This window comes from Prinia subflava, chromosome 8 (genome assembly GCF_021018805.1).
Source record: "Prinia subflava isolate CZ2003 ecotype Zambia chromosome 8, Cam_Psub_1.2, whole genome shotgun sequence".
NCBI classification, from domain to species: domain Eukaryota; kingdom Metazoa; phylum Chordata; class Aves; order Passeriformes; family Cisticolidae; genus Prinia; species Prinia subflava.
Window position 1 is genome coordinate 10849422 of NC_086254.1, and position 24375 is coordinate 10873796.

At 50.4% G+C, this 24375-nt stretch overlaps 1 protein-coding gene across 2 annotated transcripts in view; it reads right to left on the reverse strand.

Annotated features, from left to right (window-relative positions):
• Positions 1-1613: 1613 nt before the first annotated feature.
• Positions 1614-24375, reverse strand: part of CLUH (clustered mitochondria homolog) — a 32490-nt gene continuing 9728 nt past the window's right edge. For both annotated transcript variants that reach the window (XM_063402962.1, XM_063402963.1), the window contains exons 2-26: positions 22767-22963; positions 21058-21229; positions 20753-20896; positions 20417-20544; positions 19628-19782; positions 18695-18820; positions 17683-17830; positions 16885-16977; positions 15964-16658; positions 15222-15439; positions 14787-14891; positions 13906-14006; positions 12341-12493; positions 11665-11727; positions 10748-10992; positions 9901-9985; positions 9258-9411; positions 8830-8969; positions 8639-8719; positions 7944-8069; positions 7335-7456; positions 6023-6116; positions 5111-5245; positions 3980-4053; positions 1614-3480 (exon numbers count right to left, since the gene is read on the reverse strand). In XM_063402962.1, the coding sequence (XP_063259032.1) occupies positions 3312-3480; positions 3980-4053; positions 5111-5245; positions 6023-6116; positions 7335-7456; positions 7944-8069; positions 8639-8719; positions 8830-8969; positions 9258-9411; positions 9901-9985; positions 10748-10992; positions 11665-11727; positions 12341-12493; positions 13906-14006; positions 14787-14891; positions 15222-15439; positions 15964-16658; positions 16885-16977; positions 17683-17830; positions 18695-18820; positions 19628-19782; positions 20417-20544; positions 20753-20896; positions 21058-21229; positions 22767-22963 (3923 nt within the window). In that variant the 3' untranslated portion in view covers positions 1614-3311. The remainder of the gene's footprint in view (positions 3481-3979; positions 4054-5110; positions 5246-6022; positions 6117-7334; positions 7457-7943; positions 8070-8638; positions 8720-8829; positions 8970-9257; positions 9412-9900; positions 9986-10747; positions 10993-11664; positions 11728-12340; positions 12494-13905; positions 14007-14786; positions 14892-15221; positions 15440-15963; positions 16659-16884; positions 16978-17682; positions 17831-18694; positions 18821-19627; positions 19783-20416; positions 20545-20752; positions 20897-21057; positions 21230-22766; positions 22964-24375) is intronic.

Below are 24375 nucleotides of genomic sequence, written 5' to 3' on the forward strand. Positions count from 1 at the left end.
CTTGGATGCAAGAATTAAAACTATTTTGAAAAAAGCTATTGGTGTTTCACCCTCAGATTTTGCTCCCACCTGCTTTGCCCTTGCTCTGATTTTAATTTAACTTGTGCTCACCTGAGGCTGCAGGAAGTGGTTTTGAGCTGGTTCATGGCAGCTGGAGTAGTGAGAGGTTTTGTTGGTTGATCCGGTGCAGTGATGTGCTGCAGGAAGTGCTCACGAGAGCCTTGTCTCTGCAGCTGGCACAGGCCAGCCCTGGCTGGATTGGGTTTGGTTGGATGTTTCCCCTTACCTTGGCCCTCTGTACTGCAGCCCTGACAGGAGCTGCCTTTCACTGCTCCTCGCGCGGTGTTGGAGCTGTTGAGGGCAGTGGCTGAGCGTGGCCGTGGATCCTCGGAGCAATCGTTCTCGCCTTTGAGACAGCACAGGGGAGCTGGGAACCAGGAAAGCTGAAGGCACTGGGTGGTTTTGGCAGCATCTGTTCTGCTATTAGGGTCTTGTGCCTGTGTGTACTTCGGTTTAATTTTTCCCTGTGATTTGGCCCTAATTGCCTCAAGTACTGTTTAGAGATGGGTCAGTAGCCAGAATGGAATGGGCACATCTTCGTAATGGAAGAGCACGTACGTGCTCCTGAGCGTGATGTGGGGAGAGAATGGAAGGGCTGAGGTCTGTGGAAGCAGCTGGCAGGGTGGTACTTTGCAGTGGATACACGGGATGGACATTTGGAGCAAACTCACTTGCATTTTGGAAAAAAAACAGTCTGGGCTCTGCCAGAGCCATTGTGTGCGTGGTCTATCCCAGATGGGGTGACAGCATGGCACATAGGTGGTTTTTGGGGTGAGGGTTGAAAGGAAAGCCTCGTATGTCTACAAGTAGTGTTTCTCACAGGGAGCACAAGTCAGGTTCAGGTGTGGGTTGCCAAGAACAGTATGGAGAGTTACCTTTGATTTCCCCCCTTAGCTCGAGGAGTTGTTGCTCGTGCAGCAGGTGCTGCACTGACAGCATCTCTGCAGGTGTGAGATTGGTTTGGACCAGCTGTTTCCAGTCCCAAAACAGCACTGATGAGCACTAAAACATTTTTCAGTGGATGGGTTGAGTACCTGCCTGCCTCCAGCCCAGCTGGGTCCCAGGGCCCATTTGAATCAGTTTCTTCTACACTTGTGTTTAAGAACTTGTGAACAGAGTAATAACAACCCTCAGAACCCAAAAGAGGTAGTGAGGTAGAAACAGATGTTGGTAAATGCAGTTATTTACCAGCCTGCATTGCCCTTGGAGCTGCTTAGCTGTGGAGCCTCAGTAGCCAGGACTTGAGTCCTTTACCTTCAATTTATATGGGTAAAAAATGCCCAAAGCTGTGTCCCTGCTCCCACATCTCCCCAGGGATGAGAGGGCAAAGTAACTCCTCTCCCTGAGCAGGATTCTGACAGCAGAGGTTGTGCATGCCCCCTCTGGGCTGGGGTTGTGACTCTGGTACTTATTTACAGGTTTTAAAGCCTCCAGGTCAGCTGGTGCTGTTCTCTCAGCCCCTCCCGCTCCTTCTCAAAGGCACAGGAGTGGTGGCTCCCGTGCTGGTACCAACATTTTGCCTCATACAGTAAAGAAACCAAAAAAATGCCTGGAAGAGTTTAAAAAGCTTTTAATGGACTGTAAGACACTAGTAAAAGAAAAATCTTGTAGGAAAGATGCACTGTAGTCATTTATTGATTGCTTTCCAGGAAATTCAGAATTTTTCTAATAGGAGCAAGTTCATTTGCAGTGAAGACTGCTTTGTTGCCTCCAACACCTCAGAGGCTGCTCCCTCGTTGCCCTGCAGCCCAGCCCCGAGTTACAAATAGCTGTAGGGTGAGACAGGAAACGGAGGGTACAGAGCACAGGGACAGCACTCGGCTCCAGGGGTCAGTAAGAGAAGCAGCGCGGATTAGCACGGGGCACGATCCAGGACAGACAATGCGAGGGAGGAGAGGCTGGGCTGCCGCCAGCCCACCGCTCTTCTACAGCTGCATCTGCTTGGAGAACAGGACATTCAACTCTGTCGGCATCCCGGGGCCTGCAGCAGCCACATCTTACCTGCTTGAGGACAGTGACAACCCCACAGGATGTGCGTGGAGGGGAGGGGACAGGAGGATTTCCTTGGTGGCACTTGCCATTTCAGTACCATCCATTGCCAGCAATGGCAGCTCCCAGCGCCAGTCCCAAAACCAGTGTGCAAAAGCACCAGAGACAAAGGTATTTGCCAGAGGTTTCAGTGCTGGGGGATCCTCAGTTTTCATTTAAACCCCTTCCCCAAAACCTAGTACTTTGGGGTTGTGATTCTGTCAGGTTCAGGGCCCTCAGCTCTGTGTCAACAGTGCAGTTGCAAATGACACCAGGTCTCTGTTTCTGAATTTTTCTCCCCTCTCCCCCCCCTTAAACAGGGCTGTGATTCCCTCCTTTCTCCCCTTAGCTCAGACCTCATTTGCTGCATTCACACCTCTCCGAGGCACTGGGGTTTCCACTGCAATGGAAGTTTGTGCGCTTTTTAAAGATCAAGCCCTCACTCTTTGGATACAGTATCCCAAGTCACTCAGCTGCAAGCAGAGCAGAGGTGGAACGGTGAATATCATATATATATATCTCTATATATATATATCTATATATCTATATCTATCTATATCTTTATCTTGAAAATTAGAATGTGAATGTTACAAAACCCCACTGAATTGCCAAACTGCCAACCAAACATAGAAAAAAATGTTTAAAGGAATCCCATGGCTATATCCTGATGTAGAAAATGCTGTACATCCCCCGCTTACACATGTCACAAGCTTCAGTCATCTCAGCAACACAAATATGGCTGTTTTAGCACAATCTTGAATAGTGACTGGGGGAAATCAATCTTTTGGCTTGGAATCCACGTTTTACAAGAACGCGGAGCAGCGATGGGGCTGGTTCTTTACTGGTTTAGCAAAGCAGTGTCCTTAGTCAACATAAAAATGACCTGAGAAATGTTACATTCCTCCAGACAGTTCATTTGGAATTCATATGTACAAAGTAGAAATAACTGCTGCGCACACACACGACACAGACACACACACAGCAGGAGGGCCCCGCGCGCCAGGACGGGTCTGTGCTGCCTCCGGCCACTTCCCCTCGCGTGGCAGACACAAGCTGGGGCAGACAGATTACATTGCTCAGATTAGTTCTTTGCATTGTGTATTAATTGTACCAGTGCAATAACATTGTCAAAAAGGAGGAGCTGCTCCAAGGACAGCTAAGGCCCTGGGCCAGATTCAGAAAAGGGTGGTTTAAACTTTTTTTTTTTTTAAGCGAGGTACACATTAAGCAGAGCTCTGTGTTAAGGGGATGGCAGTGGAAGGCATGCTCGGCTCAGCCTCTTTCTCCTCCACAGCTTTGTCCTCTGCTTCCAGCTGTTCCCCACTTTTCATGCTTTCCTGGAGCTGCTGGCGTCGCTGCACCTCGGCTTTAAGGTTCTCCAGGTCTTTTTGGCTGAAGGGGAAAGCAGGAGGAGGAGCAGACATTAGACTGGCTGTGGGAATGGTGAGGCACCAGGACAAGGTCATGTTCAACAGGGGAAACACTCCTTGCACCTCCCTCCCCCACAGCTCAGCCATGCCTGAGCAGAGCCAGGGCCCAGTTAGCTGGCTGGGTTTGAACAAAGAAGGCAACAGGATCTGCTCCCTCAGGGGGGCTGGGGCAGAGCAGGGGGTTCATCTCACTGCTGGCCAGGCAGCCTCCAGCTGCTGATGCTGCATTTTTACCACCAATCATTATTTACAGCCTTAGAACAACAGTCTTGGCTCAGGTCATCTATTTCCACCATCATCCCAATCAAATTTTCAACTAGAAGCATAAAAGAAAACTCATAATAATTAAAAAAATAAAAAGGAATCTTAAACAAATCCTGGGGAGCTGGTTTCTGCTCTCTTGCAAACTAAGACAATACAGACTTGATTTCTAAAGGCATAACCCAGAAGAATCACTGTACCTTAGTGGAATGAAGAGAATTCCATTGATAATGTTCAGCTGTTCCAGGACACTGGCCATACTGGGAGCTGTGAACTACATCACAAGGGAAAAGAAGTTTTAGGAGTCAGAACCTAGAGAGGACTCTGAACTGCTAGGCACATCCCTTTGCCAAAGGTTGGGTCCTGAGAGCATTTGTAAAATGGATACACAGAGTTAGGTAATAAAATGGCATCATTTACATTATCTACCTCTGTATATCCATAGGCTGGAAAGCACCATCTAGAGCTTCCCACCAGTCCCTGTGAGGATCTGCTGAACCCTGCAGGACTCCAGTTAAATACATCACAGTGCAGTTCCAAAATGTGTTGGGTTTTCTACCCTCCTTTAAGTATTTTAACAAGGGTAAACCCTTCAATGCTATTTTTATGGGTTTGAGCCTCTTCACTGGCCACAATTCCCTGGACTTTTATTTGACTCAAGGTCCTTGTACACCCTTCATTGCCATGAATTCCTCAAGTCTGTTGCCAGTTCTCCACAGGGAGAAGAACACCCCCACAGAGAGCACTGTCCCACTCTGTCCTCCCTGCAGCTGGAACTCTCTTTCCCAATCTGCTGGGGTACAGCCTGGCAGGGAGAGCACCCATGGCTCAGGCCGGGTACTCTGCCAGGTGTGGAGGCAGGCAGGAGCAGCTGGGTTTGGCCCAGTCGTTGCTGCTCCATGTAAGGTAAGACAGCCCATCTGTGCTCCCTGCCCAGCCTTCCCAGCCACAACATCCCTGGAAGGAGAACAAAGCATCTGGTAAAAGATGAGAGCATTTCTGAGGATGAGGAAACTGAAGTACTTCTGGGTTGAGCAACCTGCTGCCTGGCAGTGAATCAGCAGCAGAGGAGGGTTGTGTGCAGGTGTGCCAGGCTCTCACCGCAGGAGCTGTCCCTGCAGCCCGCTGCTTCCCTGGGCACCCTGCAATGCTCCATCCACACAGATGACATCACACTGTGTCTGAGCCACTGCCCCAGCAAGGGCTTCTGCCTGGGGAGGGTCTGACCTGGGGAGGGACAACTGCTACCCCTCCTGACAGGCCACGTCCCTCAGGAGCATCTGGACACAGCTTGCTGCTGGCACAGCACAGTCCCCGGTGCCCCAGGTTACCTTCAGGGGCATGATGTTGGCATTGGAGCCGTTCTTGTAGATCTCGTTCATTGTGCGCTGCAGAGCGACCGCTTGCTGCGTCAGGTATTTCAAGTACTCGGAGCTCTCTTTGGTCTTCTCATGGTGTTCACCGAGCTGGTGGGAAATGAGGAAACAAAAAAGGTTCAACATTGTAAGTGAGAGCAGGACCCAACCCAGGGAACACACCTGGGTGCTGCCAGCTCAGCATCCCTACAGGAACGCAGCGAAATGGATTTTACCTGCCTTGGCAATCAAAAACCAGTAAAACAGTTCCCCTGGGAGCCTTCTTATCAACATTTCTCATTTTCATCAAGTGAGGCTATATTTGCTGGGTGAGCAGCTTCCCTGCACTGGGCTCATCTTCCAGGAGCAGCCTCCTAGCATGCCCCGGTCTGGACCAGTATTCCAGCATTCCCCGCACTGGGCTGTGCCCTCACCTCAGTGAGTCACCGCTGCAGCAGCACACGAGCTCACACAGCCTCGGGCTGGGGCAGGACTTTCACTGCAGCAGCTGGGCTGACAGCTCACTACCAAACCAGTTTGGAGCTGGTGTTTAAAGACTAGGGGTGCAAAGCATGGGAAGAAGAGACCATTTTTTTCCAAGTGCCACCAGAACATGGGACTGTGCCACAACAGAAGTGCTTGTTCAGCCATGGGCAGAGCACAGACACATTTGCAGGAAGCTGAGCAAAGTCTGCTGGCATTGACTGGGCAGTGACTGCACGGGGCAGGCATTTTGCCCTGGCCCTACAAGGTCTTCCTGGCATCTCTCAGAGCTGTTTGTAGGAAAGGCGTCCCCGAGGCCCAGGCTGGGCACTGGTTTGCAGTGGAACTGCTCAGTTCTGGCCCTGCAGCAACAGCTCACAAGTGCACAGTGGGGGCACTCATCACCTGATTCTTGTAGATGGTGTAGCCTTCCTTCTCATGCTGCAGAGCTGACCGGAACTCTGCTTTGCTCTCGTACACTCGGGCAACCAAGTGGTGGCTGAGGGAAGGAAAAGGGTGAAGTCACTTCTGTGAAGAAGAAACATTTCTGTGATGTGGTGAGCGTGGCTGTGCCATCACAGGGTCTGGGCTGAAAATCTTAACACGAGTGTGAATGAAGACTGAATGCAGCACCCTGGGAGTTACTTCTTCCCAGCCCAGCTGAGGATTCAAACACTACATTCAAATCACTAAGTTGGATTTTAATTGGAATGCTGAGAAGTGACCTACAGAGGTAAAGACTGAGCTGGGCATCTTTTGTCCTGCATCCACAAAAGCTGAAGGCTACAGCAGTGACTGAAGGGAGAGGCACATCCATGGGAATACCTTGGGGCTGGATTTATTAACTGGAGAGGAAAGCTGCAGCGCTAAGCCCTCAGGCAGAGCCAGGCCTGAGTCCCCTGGGCTCTCACCAGCTGGGAGAGCTGGACTTGCCTTGGACTGTTGGCCTTGGTGCTTCTGGAATGAGAAAGAAATTGCTCAGTTTGGCAGTGTTTCTGTGTGGGAGGGGATGGATCTCTCCAAGCATCCCAGTGCCACTGAGGGACAGCTGAAGACTCTCTGGAGCCTGTACATTCATCAGCCACTGGAAAACAAGGCAGGCTCTTGCAGGTGTTTAATCAGGTTGATTTGCAGCCTGATGGAGAACAGATGGCTGTGATGTGGCAGCAAGAACTGGGAGGGGGCCATGCCTGGCTGACAGAGCCAGTTCTGCACTGAAGGACAGAGGGCATCCAGCACTGCACATCCTACGGGTGTCACCAGTGCCAAGCTCCCTTGGGAACACACAGAAGTCACTCAGCGTTTTTATTCGAATACAGGACTTTATGGCAAAGGACAAAAGCACATTAAATGATTCTCAAAGATCTCCTTGAGGGCTGGAACAATTAAGCATGAGCCTTTAACACACTGTCCCCATCTCCCAGTGTAATTCCCTTACAGGCTCTCCACCCTTTATTCTCCACATACATTTTTCTATTGAGAGTCCACAGGGACCAGGGTCATCTTGACAGATTTTTTGAGCAAGCGTCACAGCAGATCTCACAATTAATCTTAAGAACAACTTTTGAAATAACAAACTTGGATACTGCACCATGACCTTGGCTCTGGGACAAGACTGAATCTGCAGTTCTCAGGCCCAGAGCCTCCCACGTGAGCGCCCTGTGACTGTGCCCGCTCTGACAGCGGTGCCCCAGCCCAGTGCCCCACCCTGCCTCACCTCAGTGCAACCTTCAAAGACTTGGAGCCGTGGTACTTGGAGCTGATGGCCAGCGCGTTCTCCAGGAACCGGAGGGACAGGTCGTACTCCATGACCCCGTGGAGCACCAGGCCAATGTTGTTCTGCACAGAGAAGCCAAGCGGGCATTGGGAAAGGCACAGTGACACTACAGCTCCTGCTCTGTGAACAGTGGGGCCACACAGGTGCGTCCCTGCCAAAGGGCTGCAGCCCCTGGCCATGTCCCTGCAGCAGCAACACGTGACAGGGACCACTGCCCCCATGGAGCTTGGCCCCAACAATCCAGGCACAAGGGAGGTAACAAACTCTCCAATTTATGCCAGCACAAGAACATAATAAACAAAGGACTTTTCCTAAGGATTATAGGTGCTCAAACCCCACCTGCAGTATCTGTGCAGAGCTCAGCACAGAGGCTGACCCTCCCAGTCGACCCTCCCTTTTTCCTTCATCTGATGGCACCAACCAGTAACAACCCAGGAAGGAAAAGCACTGCCTAAACGTTTGTTTTTAACAGCCACCATGTGGGCATCTTAAAGGCCAAGGGGTTTCTCAGAGATTAGGAACTTGAAGACTCTTAAACAAATTACTTACATCTAAGAGTGCCATTTCTGGGTGATCCTCCCCAAATACCAAGAGCATGAGGTAGCGTGCACGGTACAGCAGGTTCAGTGCTGTCGAGAGCTGGCTGTTTGCAAAGCAGTAGAGAGCCAGGTGCATCTAGGACAAGAGAAGGGGCCCAGCATTAATGTAAAGGAAAAATAATCTCTCCTTTCCACTCCCTTCCTCAGCTGCACATGAATAATAAGTCTTCCTCACTGGTTAAAGGACTTCAGCCACTTCAGAAAGTCTGGTCTGCTGGCTAGTGCACAGCCCCACGGAGGTGTCCCTGAGGACACAGCACTGAGGAAGCTGTGTTCTATTTCAGTTTGTCTTAGCACCCCTCATGGGATATTTCCAACCATATTCTGACTGTGTTTTGGGGGGAATTCTTTCTTCTTTTTGTTTTTGACATAAGCCCAGGGCTAAAGCCAGGAGAATTAATATATATAAATAAAGATGCAGCAGACAAACACTAGAAACCTAGGTTAAGCAGGACAAATAGTGAGCATGCAGGACACACTCAGCTTTTCACTTTGCAGGATCGTAAGAGATGATGGAGAATTCTGGAAAGAAAGCTGTAGAAGAGAGGAAAATGCAACCATTTTCCAGCTGAGCCATAAACTAAGGCTCCCAGACTGCAGCCAGACCCCTGAGATGCTGCTGCTCCCCCAGCTCCCCATACTCACATATTCTTGGATGGTGTTGGGATGTTCGATGCCCAGGACCCTCTCGCTCATTAGCACCGCTTTCTGCTGATTGCTTAAGGCCTGGAGAGAACAGAACAGAGCCCAGGGCAAGTCACACCATGCTCTGAGCTCCAGCAAGCATGGGGAAGGAATGAGAGCACTGAGAAGGTCCCCTAGAAGCCCCTGCTCACCTCTGAGTAGTCTCCCATGATATAGTTGAGCCGAGCTAGCAGCCTCAGGCAGGCACAGATTTCTACATGCATAGCACCATACACGTTGTTGAACAGGTTTAAGGCTTCGTTGATGAGCTCACAGCCCTCCTTCAAGAAACCTGGAAAGAAGATAAATCCATATATATATGAAATAACCCCTAACACTGCTGGAGACAGGAACTGAGACCAGCAGTGGGATACACAGCCCTGGGGGAAGGATATCACTGCCCTGACCCATCCTTGCTCACTGCTGGTGGCTTTATAGCAGGAGTGTTCCAGATGGTCTTGGAGACCAGGATTCTCCACCAAGCCAAGGTTGGCAGGGGTGTCCTAGTGGCCATGCCCACACACCCTGTTCCTCCCGTTACCAGTGATCATCCTGAGACAGAGGCATGTGGAGTTTGTACCTTGCTGAACTTTTGCTTGCCCGCTCTGGAAGAAGTGGAAAGCATCGGAAGCTTTTGGGTTTACATGCTTCACTACAGGGAAGATGTTAAGAATATCCTCTTCTGTGAAAGTGGGCTTGTGCCTGTTGTCAAAGTTGTACTCCTTCAGCAGGATCTGGAAGGACCAAAAAAGAGTGGAGGGCACAGTTACCCTTCAGTAGGCACTTGGCAAGAAAGGAGCAAAATTCTAAATGTGGATTCACAGTCAAAACATCTCTTGTACCATGACCTGGGACAGAACTCTCCAGGTGGTCAGATGTGGGTGTGCACCACCACCACCTGTACATGGCAAAATGGCACCGCTGTGACAACACTGAACCCATGACAGAAGAGCTCATCCAGGTGTTGTCCCACAGCCCACAGAGGAGGGAGAAGGCAGTGCAACTGTACTGAGGCTAGCTGTTCTTCCAAGGGACATGCCATCAAGTGTACCCTAAGAGGAACTGGATTAGAAGTGTCTTTCTCAGAGCTGGGACCTCTATTCCAACATGAACACCACAAAGCCCTTTTGGGGCTCATGCTGTGCCTGCAAAACACATTGCACTTATTTTCATGTTCCTCAGTACAGAACATGATGGCAAGGGAGGGAGGATGTGGATCTTACCTGGACTCCAGTTTTGAGGGAGATTTCACGGAGCAGGGTGATTTTCTGTAGATTATACACTTCAGCTGCTTGGTCAGCATTCTCACTGCAAAAAGCACACACAAGCTTCAGCTCTCAGGGGAGTTTCTCCTCAAGGACATCGCTCCATTGTGGGTACCTGAGGCACAGGTGCTCACTCAGACCAAAGACTAACACTGCAGAGTTTGGCCGTGGTCTGTGAAAGCCTACAGAGCACAGCAGTGCTTTTACAGAAATCCCACGTGAGTTCCCAAAGCCCACTGCAGCATTTGGGCTCAGTACCTTCAGCTCTTGGTGAGGAGCGAGCAGCCCCTGACACGAGGGATTGATCACTGCCCAGCTACCAAAAGCTGGTTTATCCAGCTAGCCATGGCTTTTCTTTTGGGCCACTTCATTGGTGCTTCCAGTTTAGTACTCACAATGTGTCCATTCCTTATTCTGCATCTCTGCTCACGTACAGGAGCAGCTGGTTTTTTGGAACAGAAGCTCCCTTCAGCCTAAAGCACTGTTGATATATACAAATATCTTCTGACTATGCTACTTCTGCTTCTCACCTTCTGATCACCTCTGTACCCTTGGGAAAGGTTTCCCTTCCTCCTCTGCTTTTCATGGCTGCCTTTATGTCATAGGTTTCATCTGATTCAAAATTTCACTTCCCCCTTCCTACTCTTTGTCCAATTTCTTTCCATTAAAGATTTTTCTAAGTCCCTCAAAAGTACAAATTTTATTCAAACAGAAAACAAATCAAAAAGAGAGGTCCTGTTAAAGAACAAGAGCTACAGAAGTTTGGTGAATCCAGGGACAAGCCAGGGTCACCTGCTCCACTTACCATTCAAGACTGAAATCAAAGTAGTTCTTTGCTTCTGAACAAATATTCTTCCATAGCTCCTGAGGGGTCATGCTGGCCCATGCAGTGTTATCAGCATTTCCAAGGTTCCTATTTTTCCTTTTCTTATTCTTCTTCTTGGAGACCAGCTCATCAGCTGGAAGATGGGCAATGGGATTTGGGAAGGAGCTCAGAAAACAATTGAGGAAGTGGCTGATAGCAGCGGATAACCCTGACAGCTCCACGCCCTACAGTGAGACACCAGAGTCAGTCAGGAGGCACCTGCCATCCCACAGCCCTGCTCCAGCCCCAAGCCTCACACATCCAGTCCTACTGCAACGGGGGAATCCTCCACGAGAGGGACAGCAAGGCAGCATTTACAAGTGGCACTAGCACAGACAGAGTTATGTCAATGTAGGATTAAGTATATGCCTACACACAGAATGTGTAGTTACATTTTGGGCTGCTAGCCGGGACAGAGAAAGCAGAGAGTGCAAAGAAGACTTTGGCACTGGAACCAAGCCAAGTGTATTGCTAGGCAGTGTGTGAACAGGTACAAGGACACGCAGTGTTGAGCCAATTAAAAAGGCTTCTTAGGAGGGCAAAAGCAGCACTGTTTAAGAGGAAAAGGTATTACAAGGAAAACAAGCTGTGATTTCACTTTTAAAAGCCTCCAAAATAATGAGTGAGGATCTGGGGAGGAAAAGTATGGATGATTGCTCTCCGAGAAAGCTTTTTCAAGTGGGAACTTGTTTTCCCTTACATACAGGCCTGTACCTATTTCAGTGCTAATGAGCTTGCACTTCTCATTGCCACACAACCCCCCAACTGCCTCATGACAGGAGAACCCCAAACAGCTCTGTGAGAAAAGGTATTTGAGGGAGGACACACGAGGCAAGAGGTCAGACTGCAGGTCATACCTGGAGGTACGTCTTGAAGATGTGTTTGGCTGATCGAGTGATCAATTCACTGATTCCAATTTTCTGCCCAAAGGAATAAAGAACAGACTGAGTCCATTGGCAAGAAAACGGAAAAATACACTGGGCTTTTGAAATGGTCTTTTAGCAAGATCTGCAGAAAATACATTCTCCCTGCAGCACAGAACTGCAAAAGCGTTTGACAGCCCTCCAGGAGCCGGTGGGGAGCTGCTGGCACCTCTGTGCCTGGTGCCCACAAGCCACGGGTGCGGCTCAGCGCAGCTCCAGCAGCGCTGCAGGGGCTGCCACAGCCCAGCCCCTCCCTGCTCCTGGGCAGCCACACTCACAACACTTCAGAGTTTGATCCAAAGCCCAGATGTGTCTTAGAGGCTTAAAAAATGCATGGCTGAAAATCCAACTGTGTTACTCACTACTACAGTTGGGAATCCCTGAAGCAATTTTCTACCCCAAAAAAATACTCCCATTTTCTAACATTATGAAAGCCATTAAGGATTTGGAAAAAAAAAAAAACTCCTCAGCCATCACTTACAGGTCCTCCTCCCCTATTTTTGAAGCTGTTTATTTTTACACAGAGAGAACAACTGACCAAGTGGGAATCTCCTTGGGACAAATAATGCCAGAGTGGTTTGAAGTGTCTGATGTTAAGGCTGATGCTTACAAAGATGTGATCCAGCTGTGCACGGCCGGGGGTCTTGGTGATGAAGTTGATCACTTTGCCCAGGTAACGCATGTTGATGCCTCGCTGGTGCATGGCCTCAGCCAAGGTCGCCCCATCCATCGGGAGCACCGTGTGATCCAAGCAGTCCTTCACCTGCAGGGTATGTACAGACTTAGGCTACTGAGGACAAACATGAAGGAAAGAACTTTCATTTAAAAAATACTAAAAAAACACCACACTAGGAGGCAGGACGGGCATTCCCTGATGCCACTGCAGGCACCTCGTTACCTGCCCAGGGCCCAGGGTCGCCCTGAAAGCAGGCACTGACCCTAAACAAGGCTCTTGGTGGGTAACACCTGCTGTAACACCAGGACCACCACGGTAACACAGCCAGGGGGGACACCTGCAGTAGCCAGCCCAGTCTGGGCCGGGTCCTTGCCACGGGGGCCAGTTTCACTCCTCTGTCTCAGCAGGGAAGGAACAGCACTACACTCTTTCAGAGGCAGAGGCAAAACAAATCCTACTTGTGCAAGAAGCAGACCCTTCTTTAAGGGCCTTACAATCACTAACTAATTGCCATTTCCAATTAAAAGAGTACGTGCAGCTGTGCACACATAGCTGATAAGGACAAATGGCACTTGCATGTTAAGTTGTGTTGCAGTGCTGATAAACAGTTGTTTAATTCACGTCACGGAGTAACACCAACTCCTCTCTGATATGCACAACACTACCTGCTACAGCAGCTGACTGCAACCTGCTCTCACACAGGCCTGTGCAGTGTTTTGGGTTTATATACTGGAGCATGAACTACCTTGTAATCAACAATCACCGAGCCCTTTTCTGACTCACTCACCTCCTTTCTTATGTAAAGACTGAACAGCTGCTTCTGAAGGTTGTGCTGACTACAGAATTAGTGGATTTAGAGTTCAGAAGAAACTCTCAAACAAGGAAAATCCTCTTCTACAAAAGACCAACAACTCCTCGGCCTCTTTGAGTAGAGCTCATGAGTTCTCCCCTGCCAGTTCCAGTGCCTGCTCTGACAGCTGCATTAGCCATCAATTCAGCAAGTGTCCCAGGAAGGGAGAAACTGGGATTTTATATCTAGCCAGGTGCATGGGTAACATCCAAAATATTCAAGACTTACAAAATGAGTTTTTAATGACTGCTATTAGTAAAAACAATTTCCCAGTTCACTTCAAATTATTAGTCACTGACTGAGTCACAGCCAGGGTCAGCTAAAACAATAAGCTGTGAAGGATGCCTAGGGCTAGGGAGGATAACTTATGTGGTCTCTATTGTCCAAAACGCTTAGCAATAGCTTTAATTACCAGTGCCAATTGTTTTTTGCTGTATTGGTGAGAAAATTGTGCCACGAGGTAAGATGGGAAATGGAAAACCCCTCGTGCCTTGCACGCAATGCTCCTGCTGTTCCCTGTGGTCCTCCACCAGTGCCAGAGCCTGCAGCTGCTCAGGTGCAGCTGGTGCCCAGAGGTCACCAGTGCCACTGCTGGCTCAGAGCAGCCAGGCTGTGAGAGCAGCATCACTGCTGGCTCTGGGTTCCTTACCAAGCCTGGGATCTGGCACGACAGCAGGAACGCAGCAGCATCCTTCAGCAGCTGCTTCTGATCCTGCACCTCCTCTTTGCTCGACTCAGGGAAGCGAACACCTGGGAGAGGAGAAGAGAAAAAACATCAGCCACAGCTACTCACAGAAACAAGTCCTCTACACAAAGTACACAGTAAAAACAGGTAAAAAGTTAAGACTAATTGTCTTCCTGGAATTAAGGATCCTTCAAAAACTTATCTGAAACTATACATGTTTTGATGGGAAGAGCATTGGCTGCTGTGTTCAGGCAGTGGCTGGGCTGTTCAAACTCAATGGTTTGGCCATTCCCCTGCAATGTGTGCACACTGTTCCAGTATTCACACCCAGAAACAACTCTAGTAGCTTCTTCTCAATTTCCCAGTAAAAAATACTGCTCCAAGTAATGGAAATTCATGTGTGATGCCTGCGCCTGATGTGTGCATGTGAAAGGGCACTGTGACTGCTCAATAAAATGTTCCTAAAACAAACCCAGCCCTTCACTGAGGTCCCAACATCAGTTATTCAACTACAATGTTATTTTTTGTGTAAACCACTATATGAGGAACAAATTTGATTTTTTTCCCTCCCTTTGCTTCTTTTCACGTGGTCTCAGGGCTGGGATGCTGGAGAATCACAGGAGGGAGCAGCCCGCAGCCCTCCCCCGAGCGCGCGGTGGGAGACGCCCCCGCCTGCACTTGCAGCACTGCAGCTCCTCTCTTCTGCATCCCTGTGCATCACAGAGAGCCCTGCACCATGCCCAAACAAAACCAGCAAGAGTCTTTGCTACAGACCAGTTTTTGTCTGCAGCTGGCTGGACACAGCCGCCCTCAGAAGGGGTGGTCCCAGCTCTGGGTACACGTACCTGGTGAGAAAATATCTGGGTTAAACCGAATATCAAATGATGTGTCACTAATGGAGCCCACAGCCTTGCAAGCATTCCGAATCACTTCTCTGCTTTTGGGATCCACTGGAGCAGGAAGAAAAACAGCACAAAAATGAATGTGGAGTTCAAGAAATTACAGACCTAGCTATTAAATAAAGTTTTGTTACTAAAAATAGCAATGATGGCACATTCTGAAGAAATTCATTATAAAAACAATCACTTGCAAAGGAGAATTGCTTCGAAGTCTGAATAAGAGCACATAAGATGACCCCAAAACCCCATGGATGTCCCCACCTCCAAGCACAGGCACTCAGAAATCCAGGCCTGGGTTCCCAAAGGTGCCCATGCACTGCTGGCCTCCTGCCTGGCCCCAGCGCTCCCCTGCACCCCCCAGGCCAGCCTGGGATGAAATACCTGTTCCATCGTCAGACGCGATGGTCTCTGCGAGCTCCTTCACCTGATCGAGTCCCGTCACGCTGTCCTCTATTTTGCCATCCTCTGACTCAGGCCTCTCGCTGTCTGTGGCGCCATTCTCTGCAGAGGCACCATTTTCCAGCGCAGCTGAGTTCTCCTGCTTGTTGGCTTTCTGCTGCATCAGCTGCAGTGCAGCCAGCTTCATGAATAAGAGATACCTGCAGCAAAGGGAAAGGGCAATTCAGCACAACAGAATCCCAGAGCACCACATGTCTGGAATGTGTCCCACTCCCTGAGCTCTCCTGCCTTGCCAGCACCAGGTGACCCAAACATCCCACCACAAACATGCCTACAGCAGTACCCACAGGATTTTTACCAGCCTCTAGAAACAAAAATAACATTCAGAACACTGGGAAAGTCTTAAAAAGAAGCATAAATCCTTCCCATTCCCTAGCCATCAAGTGGAAAGGATACCAGCAGGGAAAGAACTTCTACACGCTTGGACAGGAATCAACAATAACAGATCTGGACACTAAAAACCATCTCTTTCCGTGGCTCTCTGTCCAAATCCCTACTGTTCTCACCCCTTGTTAATTAAGTTCCTGTAACTGTATTTACACAGCCAAGCAATGGGGCAATTAGCTGCTCACTTCTGGGAGCTCTGCTGGATGTTCCCAGGACAGTGCAGCAAGGTCCTGAACCATGACCAGCTGCAGGTGGAGGAAGGGGGAGCTCTGCTCACCTGTGTTCTACAAAGGCATCAACAAGCTCTTGCCGGAGACAGCAAAGCTTGTGTCTGTGCTGCTTGGGGAACCCCATTTTCTTACACTCCTCTGGCATCTCCTCCCCTTCAACAGGCAGGAAGTTTAGATCTGGAGGGAAAGTGCGTAGCAGGTCCAGGATGTAGTGACGCCCATCGTTGCCAATAATGCCTTTGCACTCTACTGAGGAGCACAGCTCCACCTCCTCGTTCTTGTCGTTGAGAACTTTGTGCTTCTGGATCTTCAGCGGCCTGCTGGTCTTCTCCAGCAGCTCCAGGTACTTGGGATGTGACACAACTGTCTTGCCAAAGTCTATTGACCCATAGATGACACTCTGCTCCTGCTCCCGCTCCAAGATGCCAGGAATAATAGACTGAGCTGTCACCCTGTACCCTCTGTAATCCACCACGACAGTCCCCAGCGTGTACAGCCCTTCCACATCCACAGCATTGTAGGTCCGCACACCATTGAGATCATTGGTAGGAGCTACATAAGCAGCAACGTCTCCACCAAAGTCCTTGTAGTGGTCACGGACATCAAAGCCCAGGCTGAAGAAAATGTTGTTCCAGATGAACATCTGCATCTTGGTCTCCTCGCTGGGGTTGATGGCCATGACGTTGCCATCGATGACAGCCATAGCACCTCGTGTTGCTGCTGCAGTGAAGTCACTATGAACCTGGAGGCATGTGGAGACAAAGGGTCAGGAAGGGTCCCCACGCTCTCAGCACCCTGCAAATTTTTCCTTTGCTCCTCTCCTCCCAACAGCCTTCCAGGCAGGCAGGCAGGTCCGCTGGCTTTTACTGCTGTGAGCCAGTCTAGTGCCCAATACAAGCCCCAGGAGCCAGAACACAGGCAGCAGGGAAGCGGCTGTGTGAGGAGCTGCCTGCATACCCCAAAGTTACCTTGAAAATGGCTCGTTCTCTCAGCAGCCTCTCGGGCAGGTTCTTGCGTGGCAGCTCTCGTGTGGTCTGCAGCTCCTCGTTCCAGTCTCTGGTCTGAAAGAGGGAGGGAAAGCCTTGTGGGATGGAATGCATTGTGTGGGAAGGGCTGGCGAGGCAGCATCCCTGCTTCACAAGGCATTTTGGGAGAGAAGGGAGAGGAAGGGGCGAGAACTCAGGCTTCTGTGGAGCTCAGAGGAAGTGACTTAGCAGCAGGAACGAACACACCTCGAGAGTGGACTTTATTCAACAGCAGTTTAGGACAGATCTTGCATCAGCCCAGCCAGTGCAGGGCAGTGTCACTGAAGGGGCAGCACCATGCAGGTGACATTAGCCAGTGCTGTGGTCACACTGCAGGTACGTGCTGCCCACAGCTGGCCACTGCTGCCCTGCACCACTCTGTGCTAGAAAGCTGCAGCTGAAGCATTTGGAGCAGTCTGCTCAGAGACACAAGAGCCATTCCAGCACAAGGGAGTGGTCTGCCTCCTGTGCAGTGGCACTCTTCAGAGAAGGGACATGGAATTTATAAACATCCAGGCAGAACCTCCTCTCAGTCGCTTCTGTGCTCATGGAGCTGCAGCCTGAGCAGCACAGCCCCTATAGTCAAGGGCCCTGTGAAGAACAAGGACTCCTCCAAGTTTTCCCTTGATGACCAAAACCCTCCCACAAACAACAGAGGTTTCTTTTTGGAAGTTAACTTGTTCTTGGCACAGCTGGCAGCAAAACTCTTTCCAGTGTCATCAGGCAAAGCAAGACCAGTACCTGTCCAGGTATGTGCTCCTCATAGCCCAGTCTAGAAGTGTAGGCATCCTCTGCCCGGACACAGTCCATGGCGTGCTCTGCTTGCGGAGCTGTCCAGCTGTACACTTGGAAAGGAGTGGCTATCCTCTCAAAGGGGTGTCTCTGAACCCTAGTGTGGGAGAAACAACAATTATATATTTATAAAGGAAGAATCCTTTCTATTCCTAGAGAATTTTCCCTGGGCTTTCGGACTGATCCTTACAGGTCACGATGTAACAGCAGCCCACAGTGCAAATCCAAGCACTGCTGAAGGTCTCCCGTGTAATCTGTCTGCTCTCAGCAGGGGCTGGGGGCTCATCTGTAGCTACTTCTAGCACAAGAAGCAATAAAGTACAGTAATTTTTAAATGGCCAAATAGTCACAGTGGTGGCTGGAGGCTACTGCTAATTTCAGCCCTTTTCTAGTGTCACTTTCATCTCCTTAATGAAGCAGGAGCAGAGCTCCCAAAGGCCACACAATGTGCCTGTCAATCCATGCCCTGCTGAGCCAAGGCCGTTCATTAAGTGACTCTGAAGAATGACAGGCGTTTGCACAGGACCCACTGTTCTGGAGCAGAACAAATGGTCCCTGCAGCAAGGACAGGAGAATCAAACAATGCCTTATTGTTGTGTTATTATTATAGGATCTAGAGGAAATTACAGAATACTAACGTGCACAGACATGTTTAAAATAACCAACCTCTCTCCACTGTAAGCTTACACAAAGCCCTCTTATGTTACTTGCACTGATATTTATGTTTCAGACTCTTTTGTGGATCGGGGAGATCCTCAGGGTGCTGCCCTGTCATTCAGCCAGGTGCTCCGTGGTCCCTGCAGCTTCCACTCCTGTGTCCCAACCACCCACTGCTACACGAGCTCCAAACGCAGGCACTGCAATCCTGCTGCACAGGGGCACCCAGCTCCCCAGAGCAGCTGAGCCTCCCCAGCTGCACACTGGTCTGCTCAAGGAACTAGAGAGGACGAAGCACTGCTACCGTTTCTTCTGCAGAGCAGAGAAGTTTTTTTTGAAGGTAGGGCTGATCTGGTTTAGTAGTTCCACCAAGGAATGACTGAGAAAACTGGGGTTTGCCGGTTTGGGATTGAAGTTGTATGCAGTAGACCTGCAAGAGAAAAAAAAGAAACAGTCACAAGCCATTGTCATACCTGAGACATTTCACACCCTTGGAACATGGAATATGACTGAGAGCTCTTCACACATGCACAGTACCAAAGGCTGCACTGTGTCCCCCTGCCTGCACAATGGGAGACCATGAGGCAGACTTACCCAGTGTCCTCACATGAAACAGCCAGTAACCCTGTACCTGACCCTGATGGGTTTTTTAATTTAGACCTTCTCCAGCCAACCCCAGGATCAGGAGAGGCTTCTGTTTTTATACCAGGGGAAGGACTGACTTCACAGAACTTCCCAAACACACCAAAGGTGCCTCTGCTTAACAGAGAACCCCCTCAGCACAGCTGCTTCAACAGGCACAGCCACAACACCTCTCACAGTTATCATTAAAGAAAACAAGAAATTATTTATATAATATATAATTATATTTAGTCAAATCTGCACCCAGCTCAGGGAGTTCTGACAGGCTGTAGTTTTGCTTTAGGGCAAAATGAGATAGTTGCAATAGTCAGGGAGGAATTTCCTCCCAACTCAAAATGCTCTAAATAGCTGATGACATTATGGGATGTTTAAACTTTCCCTAAAGCACCAGGCATTTAGCCACTGTGGAGAAGTGGTACCAGGCATAACTGAACAGCCCAATCCAGTATAGCAACTCCCACAAACCCATGTGAGCAGCAAATTAAAATAGGCTGTTTCTGCCAAAGGAAAGAAAAAAAAAAAAGCTGCAACTGTTTGTGATTTGTTTTCCAGTTGGCTGCTGCAGGGCAGGACAGGAAGAATCTCAGTTACTCACTGATTCAAGTAGAATCCCCGAGTGGAGGCGGTGATGCTGACGTGCCGATCCTCCACCGTGATGACGTACAAATACATGAGGTCCCCGTGCATCTTGCGGTTACCGGGCGGGGGGTTCCAACCACTCATTGTCAACACCTTTAGGCACTGCAAAGGCTACAGCAGAACACAACAGAAGCAACTCCTGTCAGCAGGAATTAATGTCTTTGAGTTAGAGTCATTCAGTGTACATGCCAGATCCCTTTTACCTGCTGCCCTTGCTCGACTCCAGAAACAGAGCCTACAAACGCCCCTGGCCTCCAGAGCACAGCTCCCTGAGCCCTCTGCAGACCACCAGCTTGCTGTTCACACTGTGAGACATGGGTGTAAACAGACACCCTGCGCCCTTGGGCTGCACAGCGTATGGATTTCTTGCTGTAATTGTTCTCAAATGGCAGCTTCTACACCAGAATCCGAGTGGAAGGGCATGGGAAAGCTAAGGGCAATCTGTAGTGACCTGCAGATCCTGCCTTCAGGACTTTGCAGAGGACTGCTGCCTTCCCTTCTCTGCAACCCATCCCATCAAGCCTGGCCCTTCCACATGCTGCAGATGTCCAGGCTCCATGTCCAGTGTTTTGCACACCAGCTCCTGGACTTTATTCTTTTGGCTAAGCAGTGGTATCCCAGCACTCATTAAGTTCCAAGCACAGCAAATCCCAAAGTCCACTTCAGCTCAGCTTTCAACCCCAGACCACCAGTTTGCTGTGAGGAATGTGCCAACAGCTGTTTCAATGACACAGGAGAACTCTACCTTCCAGTCTCTGTTCTGGGGCTGAAGGGCACACAGGGGCCTCTCTTTGCTACCTGGCAGGATATGTTCAGGAGGTGTGCAGTCAATTTGTTCCATTTCAGTACCTTTCTTCTTCCGTTTTCCACTGTCTAGAATGGACAGAGACATGAGATCAGTTATGAAAAGTGCAGCATTCCCTCCTCCAGTCACCATTCAAGGAGGGATGCTGAAGTGCTCCAAGTATTGTCTGCACTCCTAAATGACACAGGACAGCTGATGGTTACTGTGTGTTTAACTAAGCAAGGAGTCAGGGAATGAAGCCACCGACCACACCAGAGAAGTCTTTTTGACCCGTACCTCCCAGGTCTCCTTCAGTGAAGACACTCAGGAAGGACAGTGAGTTACAGTCCACACCATTGAAAGCATCTGATGGGTCAAGACTCTTCAGAAGGTCCCGAATGTGGCGCACGTGTATCCTGGCTTCTCGCACTGTGTACGGCTCTGATGAGCAGAAAGTGAGGAAAGAAACTGGAATTAGACACTTGCTTACTCCTTTAGCACACAGGTCTCAAAATGGAACCACAGGAAAGAGCTGACAGGTGGCCAAAATCACTGCCTGAGAAAACCCCCACTCATTCCCTCCCAAGTCTGAAGGAACTTGCCTTCCACCACTTTCAGCAGTGAGCCCTCCTGCAGTCCTTCAATTGTCTTCAGCTCAGCAAAGTTATCCAGGACGTTGCCATCCAGCTGCAGGGAGAAGCAGGTCCGATGGCAGGTATCCTCACGGTCCATCAAAACTTGATGGATTTCTTGCACCATCTCTTGAGGAGAAACCTTAAGAAGGTAAGAACCCATACAATTATTGTTTACCCTCCCACATGCTCTTGCCAAACTTTGCCCCTCAGCTCCAATATCAAGAACCTCTTAGACCTCTTTCTTCAGGCTTGGAAAGGCAGATTCTACTTCCTTTCCCAGGAAGATCTCTTCTGCTCCTGCTGGGAGGGCACTGCCTGACCTCTGGCAGGGTCAGCCACCTGAGTGCCACCCCACAGGGCTTGGCACCCAGAGGTGTAAGAGCCAGGCACTGCACCAACCACTTGGCATGGGACAGAGGTGACAGAGGGCAGTGAAGGAACAGAAGGTGGCAGGGGAAGCAGGGGGTTCTTCCCTTATCCATTCACACCACATTAGTGGTGAGACCTTGAATGCTGCACATGGAAAACGGCCCAGTTCCTCCCCCTGATGTGTGGTGTGTCTGTGCCAGTGCCACACCTCCACAGGGCTCAGGTGAGGCCAGACCCACCCTGAGCACTGGGGGCTGCTCCCTCACCTCCCGGCCCTGCTCCAGCACCACTGACACTGCTGGAAAACCTGGAGGACTCGGGGTAGTTTACATAAGCTGCTGTAAACAGCACGGCCTGCTATTATTAGCCTATTAAAACTAACAGCCAGGGGGATTTAAAGGAGACAAAAAGTCAGTCTGAGATGCAGCTATTTCCACAGGGGATGGGATTTTACTGCACTCTCTGCCAGTCTTTAGGAGATAAGGAATTCCCACTGTGTTTAGATTCCAGATGCCTCTCCCCAGAATTAAAGATACTTCATTCAAATAGTTTTTGGTGAAGTATCAAGGTAAATGGGACTATGAACCAGGCCTGTCAGGTCCTATCCTGACCTGGCAGCATGTTACTGTCCACACGACACGAGGAAGCGATCTCCATGCAGAGGGATGTGGACACTGCATCGTTCCCTTGGTCTTCAGACTGGTGCTTGAGCTCCCTGAGCTGTGTTAGCACCTGTCACTGTACCAAACCCAGACTCGCCTGAAGCAGCATCGTGTCATAACTGCTGAGCAAGCAAGGGATTTTCTCTTCCTCACTCAGGCCCAGAAATCATGCTTTTGCAACTTCTTTAAAACACCCCAGAAGTGGGAAGGCCATTTTCCCTGCGCTCAGCTCCATTCCCAAGCCCCTCTCTGATGGACAAAGGGCTACATCTCAGTAAGTTCTCCTCCCCTTGCTGCACACACGGGATCCAGAAGGAAACACCCTCCCTATCCTTGCAATGCCCAGGCGGGCCTGGGCTAGGCAGCCTCTTGCTCACGTCTCTTCTTCCGTCGTTTCTCTCAAGGCACTGGCCAGGCAGTCTCCTGCACCCTCCATCCTTTGCTGCCTCCTTCCCCACCTAGTCCTGGTCAGAAGACAGACAGGTCAGGGAGCTGTGAGCAGCCTGAAGGTACTGTCCAGACTGTGGGGGCTAACAGGGGCCTTCCCTGGCACTGCCTCCTTCCCTGCCTGCCTGGCTGAAAGGATCTGGCTCAAATACTCCCCCACCACCTCTGTTCCCATCCCCAGCTGGCGAGGGCAGGTACCTGCAGGGAAAAGGGCTCTATCCCTGGTGCACAGATCTTGACAGTAAATCCAGTATCCTGTATGACGATGACCTCCTGGTCGTTCCCATCTTCTCCTGGGTCAGCTTCCTCATGGCCGTTCTGCTTGGCATCCTTCTCGCCCTTGAGGCTGTCATGTGGGCCGCTGCCATTCATCAGTGCCACGCCAGATTGGTGCTCTGGGCAAGAGGAGAGGGGTTTAGACAAGGTCCTCTCCAATGGGCTGCAGAGACTGGCCTGGACACTGGAGAGCCTGAGCCAATCAGGGGCTGAAAGGCAGGAAGGGTTTCATTCTGCACTTGCTGTTTACTGGACAGAGGTGTGTCAGGCCCTTCCCTCCCTTTCCTCACAGCATAATTAAGGTGCTCTCACTCGCCTGCGGGGTTTGCATCTTCCACAAACCATGTGTAGAGAGAGGAGGGAAGGAGAGCAGGAAGGATGGGTCAGTGTACACCACAGTGAGCTGCCTTAAGAAGCCTTTTAATTAAAAAAAAAGGGTGTGTGGTGCTTTGCGGCCTGGAGGCAGCTGTAACCTCTGCACCAACACGTTAAAGAGCAGAGAGGGAGAGGGAGGCGAGCAGCACCGCCGCACATCGCGTGGGAGCCCGGTTACTGCACAGGCACACACAGCTCCCACGGCCCTGCCCGCCTTTGGACACCCTCAGCATTTCCAAAATGCTTCACAGAGATCCCATGGTGTCAGCGTGAGGCTTTGCCCAGCAATTGTGTTCAAGAAAACAGTGACGACATTTTAAGTGCTCGTTTAGACAGATGTGTCACAGCGCTGGGGAGCTCTCTGCACCCACCTCACCCCTCCACAATGGTTTGGGGTTTTTTTCCAATGAGGTGGATAGTGTCAAGAGAGCTGATAAGATCTAGGAAGCTGCCAGTCTCCTAGAGGAGCCTACATCCTCTGAACCAGGCTGAGGACCACACTGAAGAGGACTAAGGGGCTGCCAGGAGAAGCTGGAGGAATGGAAAGAGCCGCTGATAGCAACTCAGAGATGGCAGAGTATCCCTTGCCCGCGGCCTGCCAGGCCGGTGCCCCAAAGGCACCACTCCACCAGGCTGTGTCCCCCAGGATGTACTCCCAGCAGGGCTGGCACACTCAGCTGGACCCCCAAGGTCACACGCAGCAGTTGCAGCTTGCTGCTCTCACTTGCAAACAGCACAGACGGAGCAGGTGGGGCGCTTTCCCAGGCAGCAGAAACAGCCTTTCTGAAAGGCTGCACAGGGTCAGGACAGCTCCAGGGCAGGCTAATGCCTCGAGACTGCAGCCCTGCAGCCAGCTCCATCTGGCAGGTGTCTCTCCTCATCCTCACTTCCCAGCAAGGCAGGAGTCCCCACTCCAGGGGAAATGGCAGATCAGCCTCCCCACCTCACAGACTGGTACTGTGGCTTGAGGACCTACAGCTGTCACAGCCAGTTCTTCCCCACCAGCCTCAACTGCTCCTGCAGCCCAGAAGTCGTTCAGCCTTCACCATAACCCAGAAAAGGGATGGGAACACCACATTCCCCTGCACACCTCTGGAGCACATGAGGCTGCAGCAACAAGCCCTGCAAAAGCATCCCTGGAGGGTCATGTCCCTGA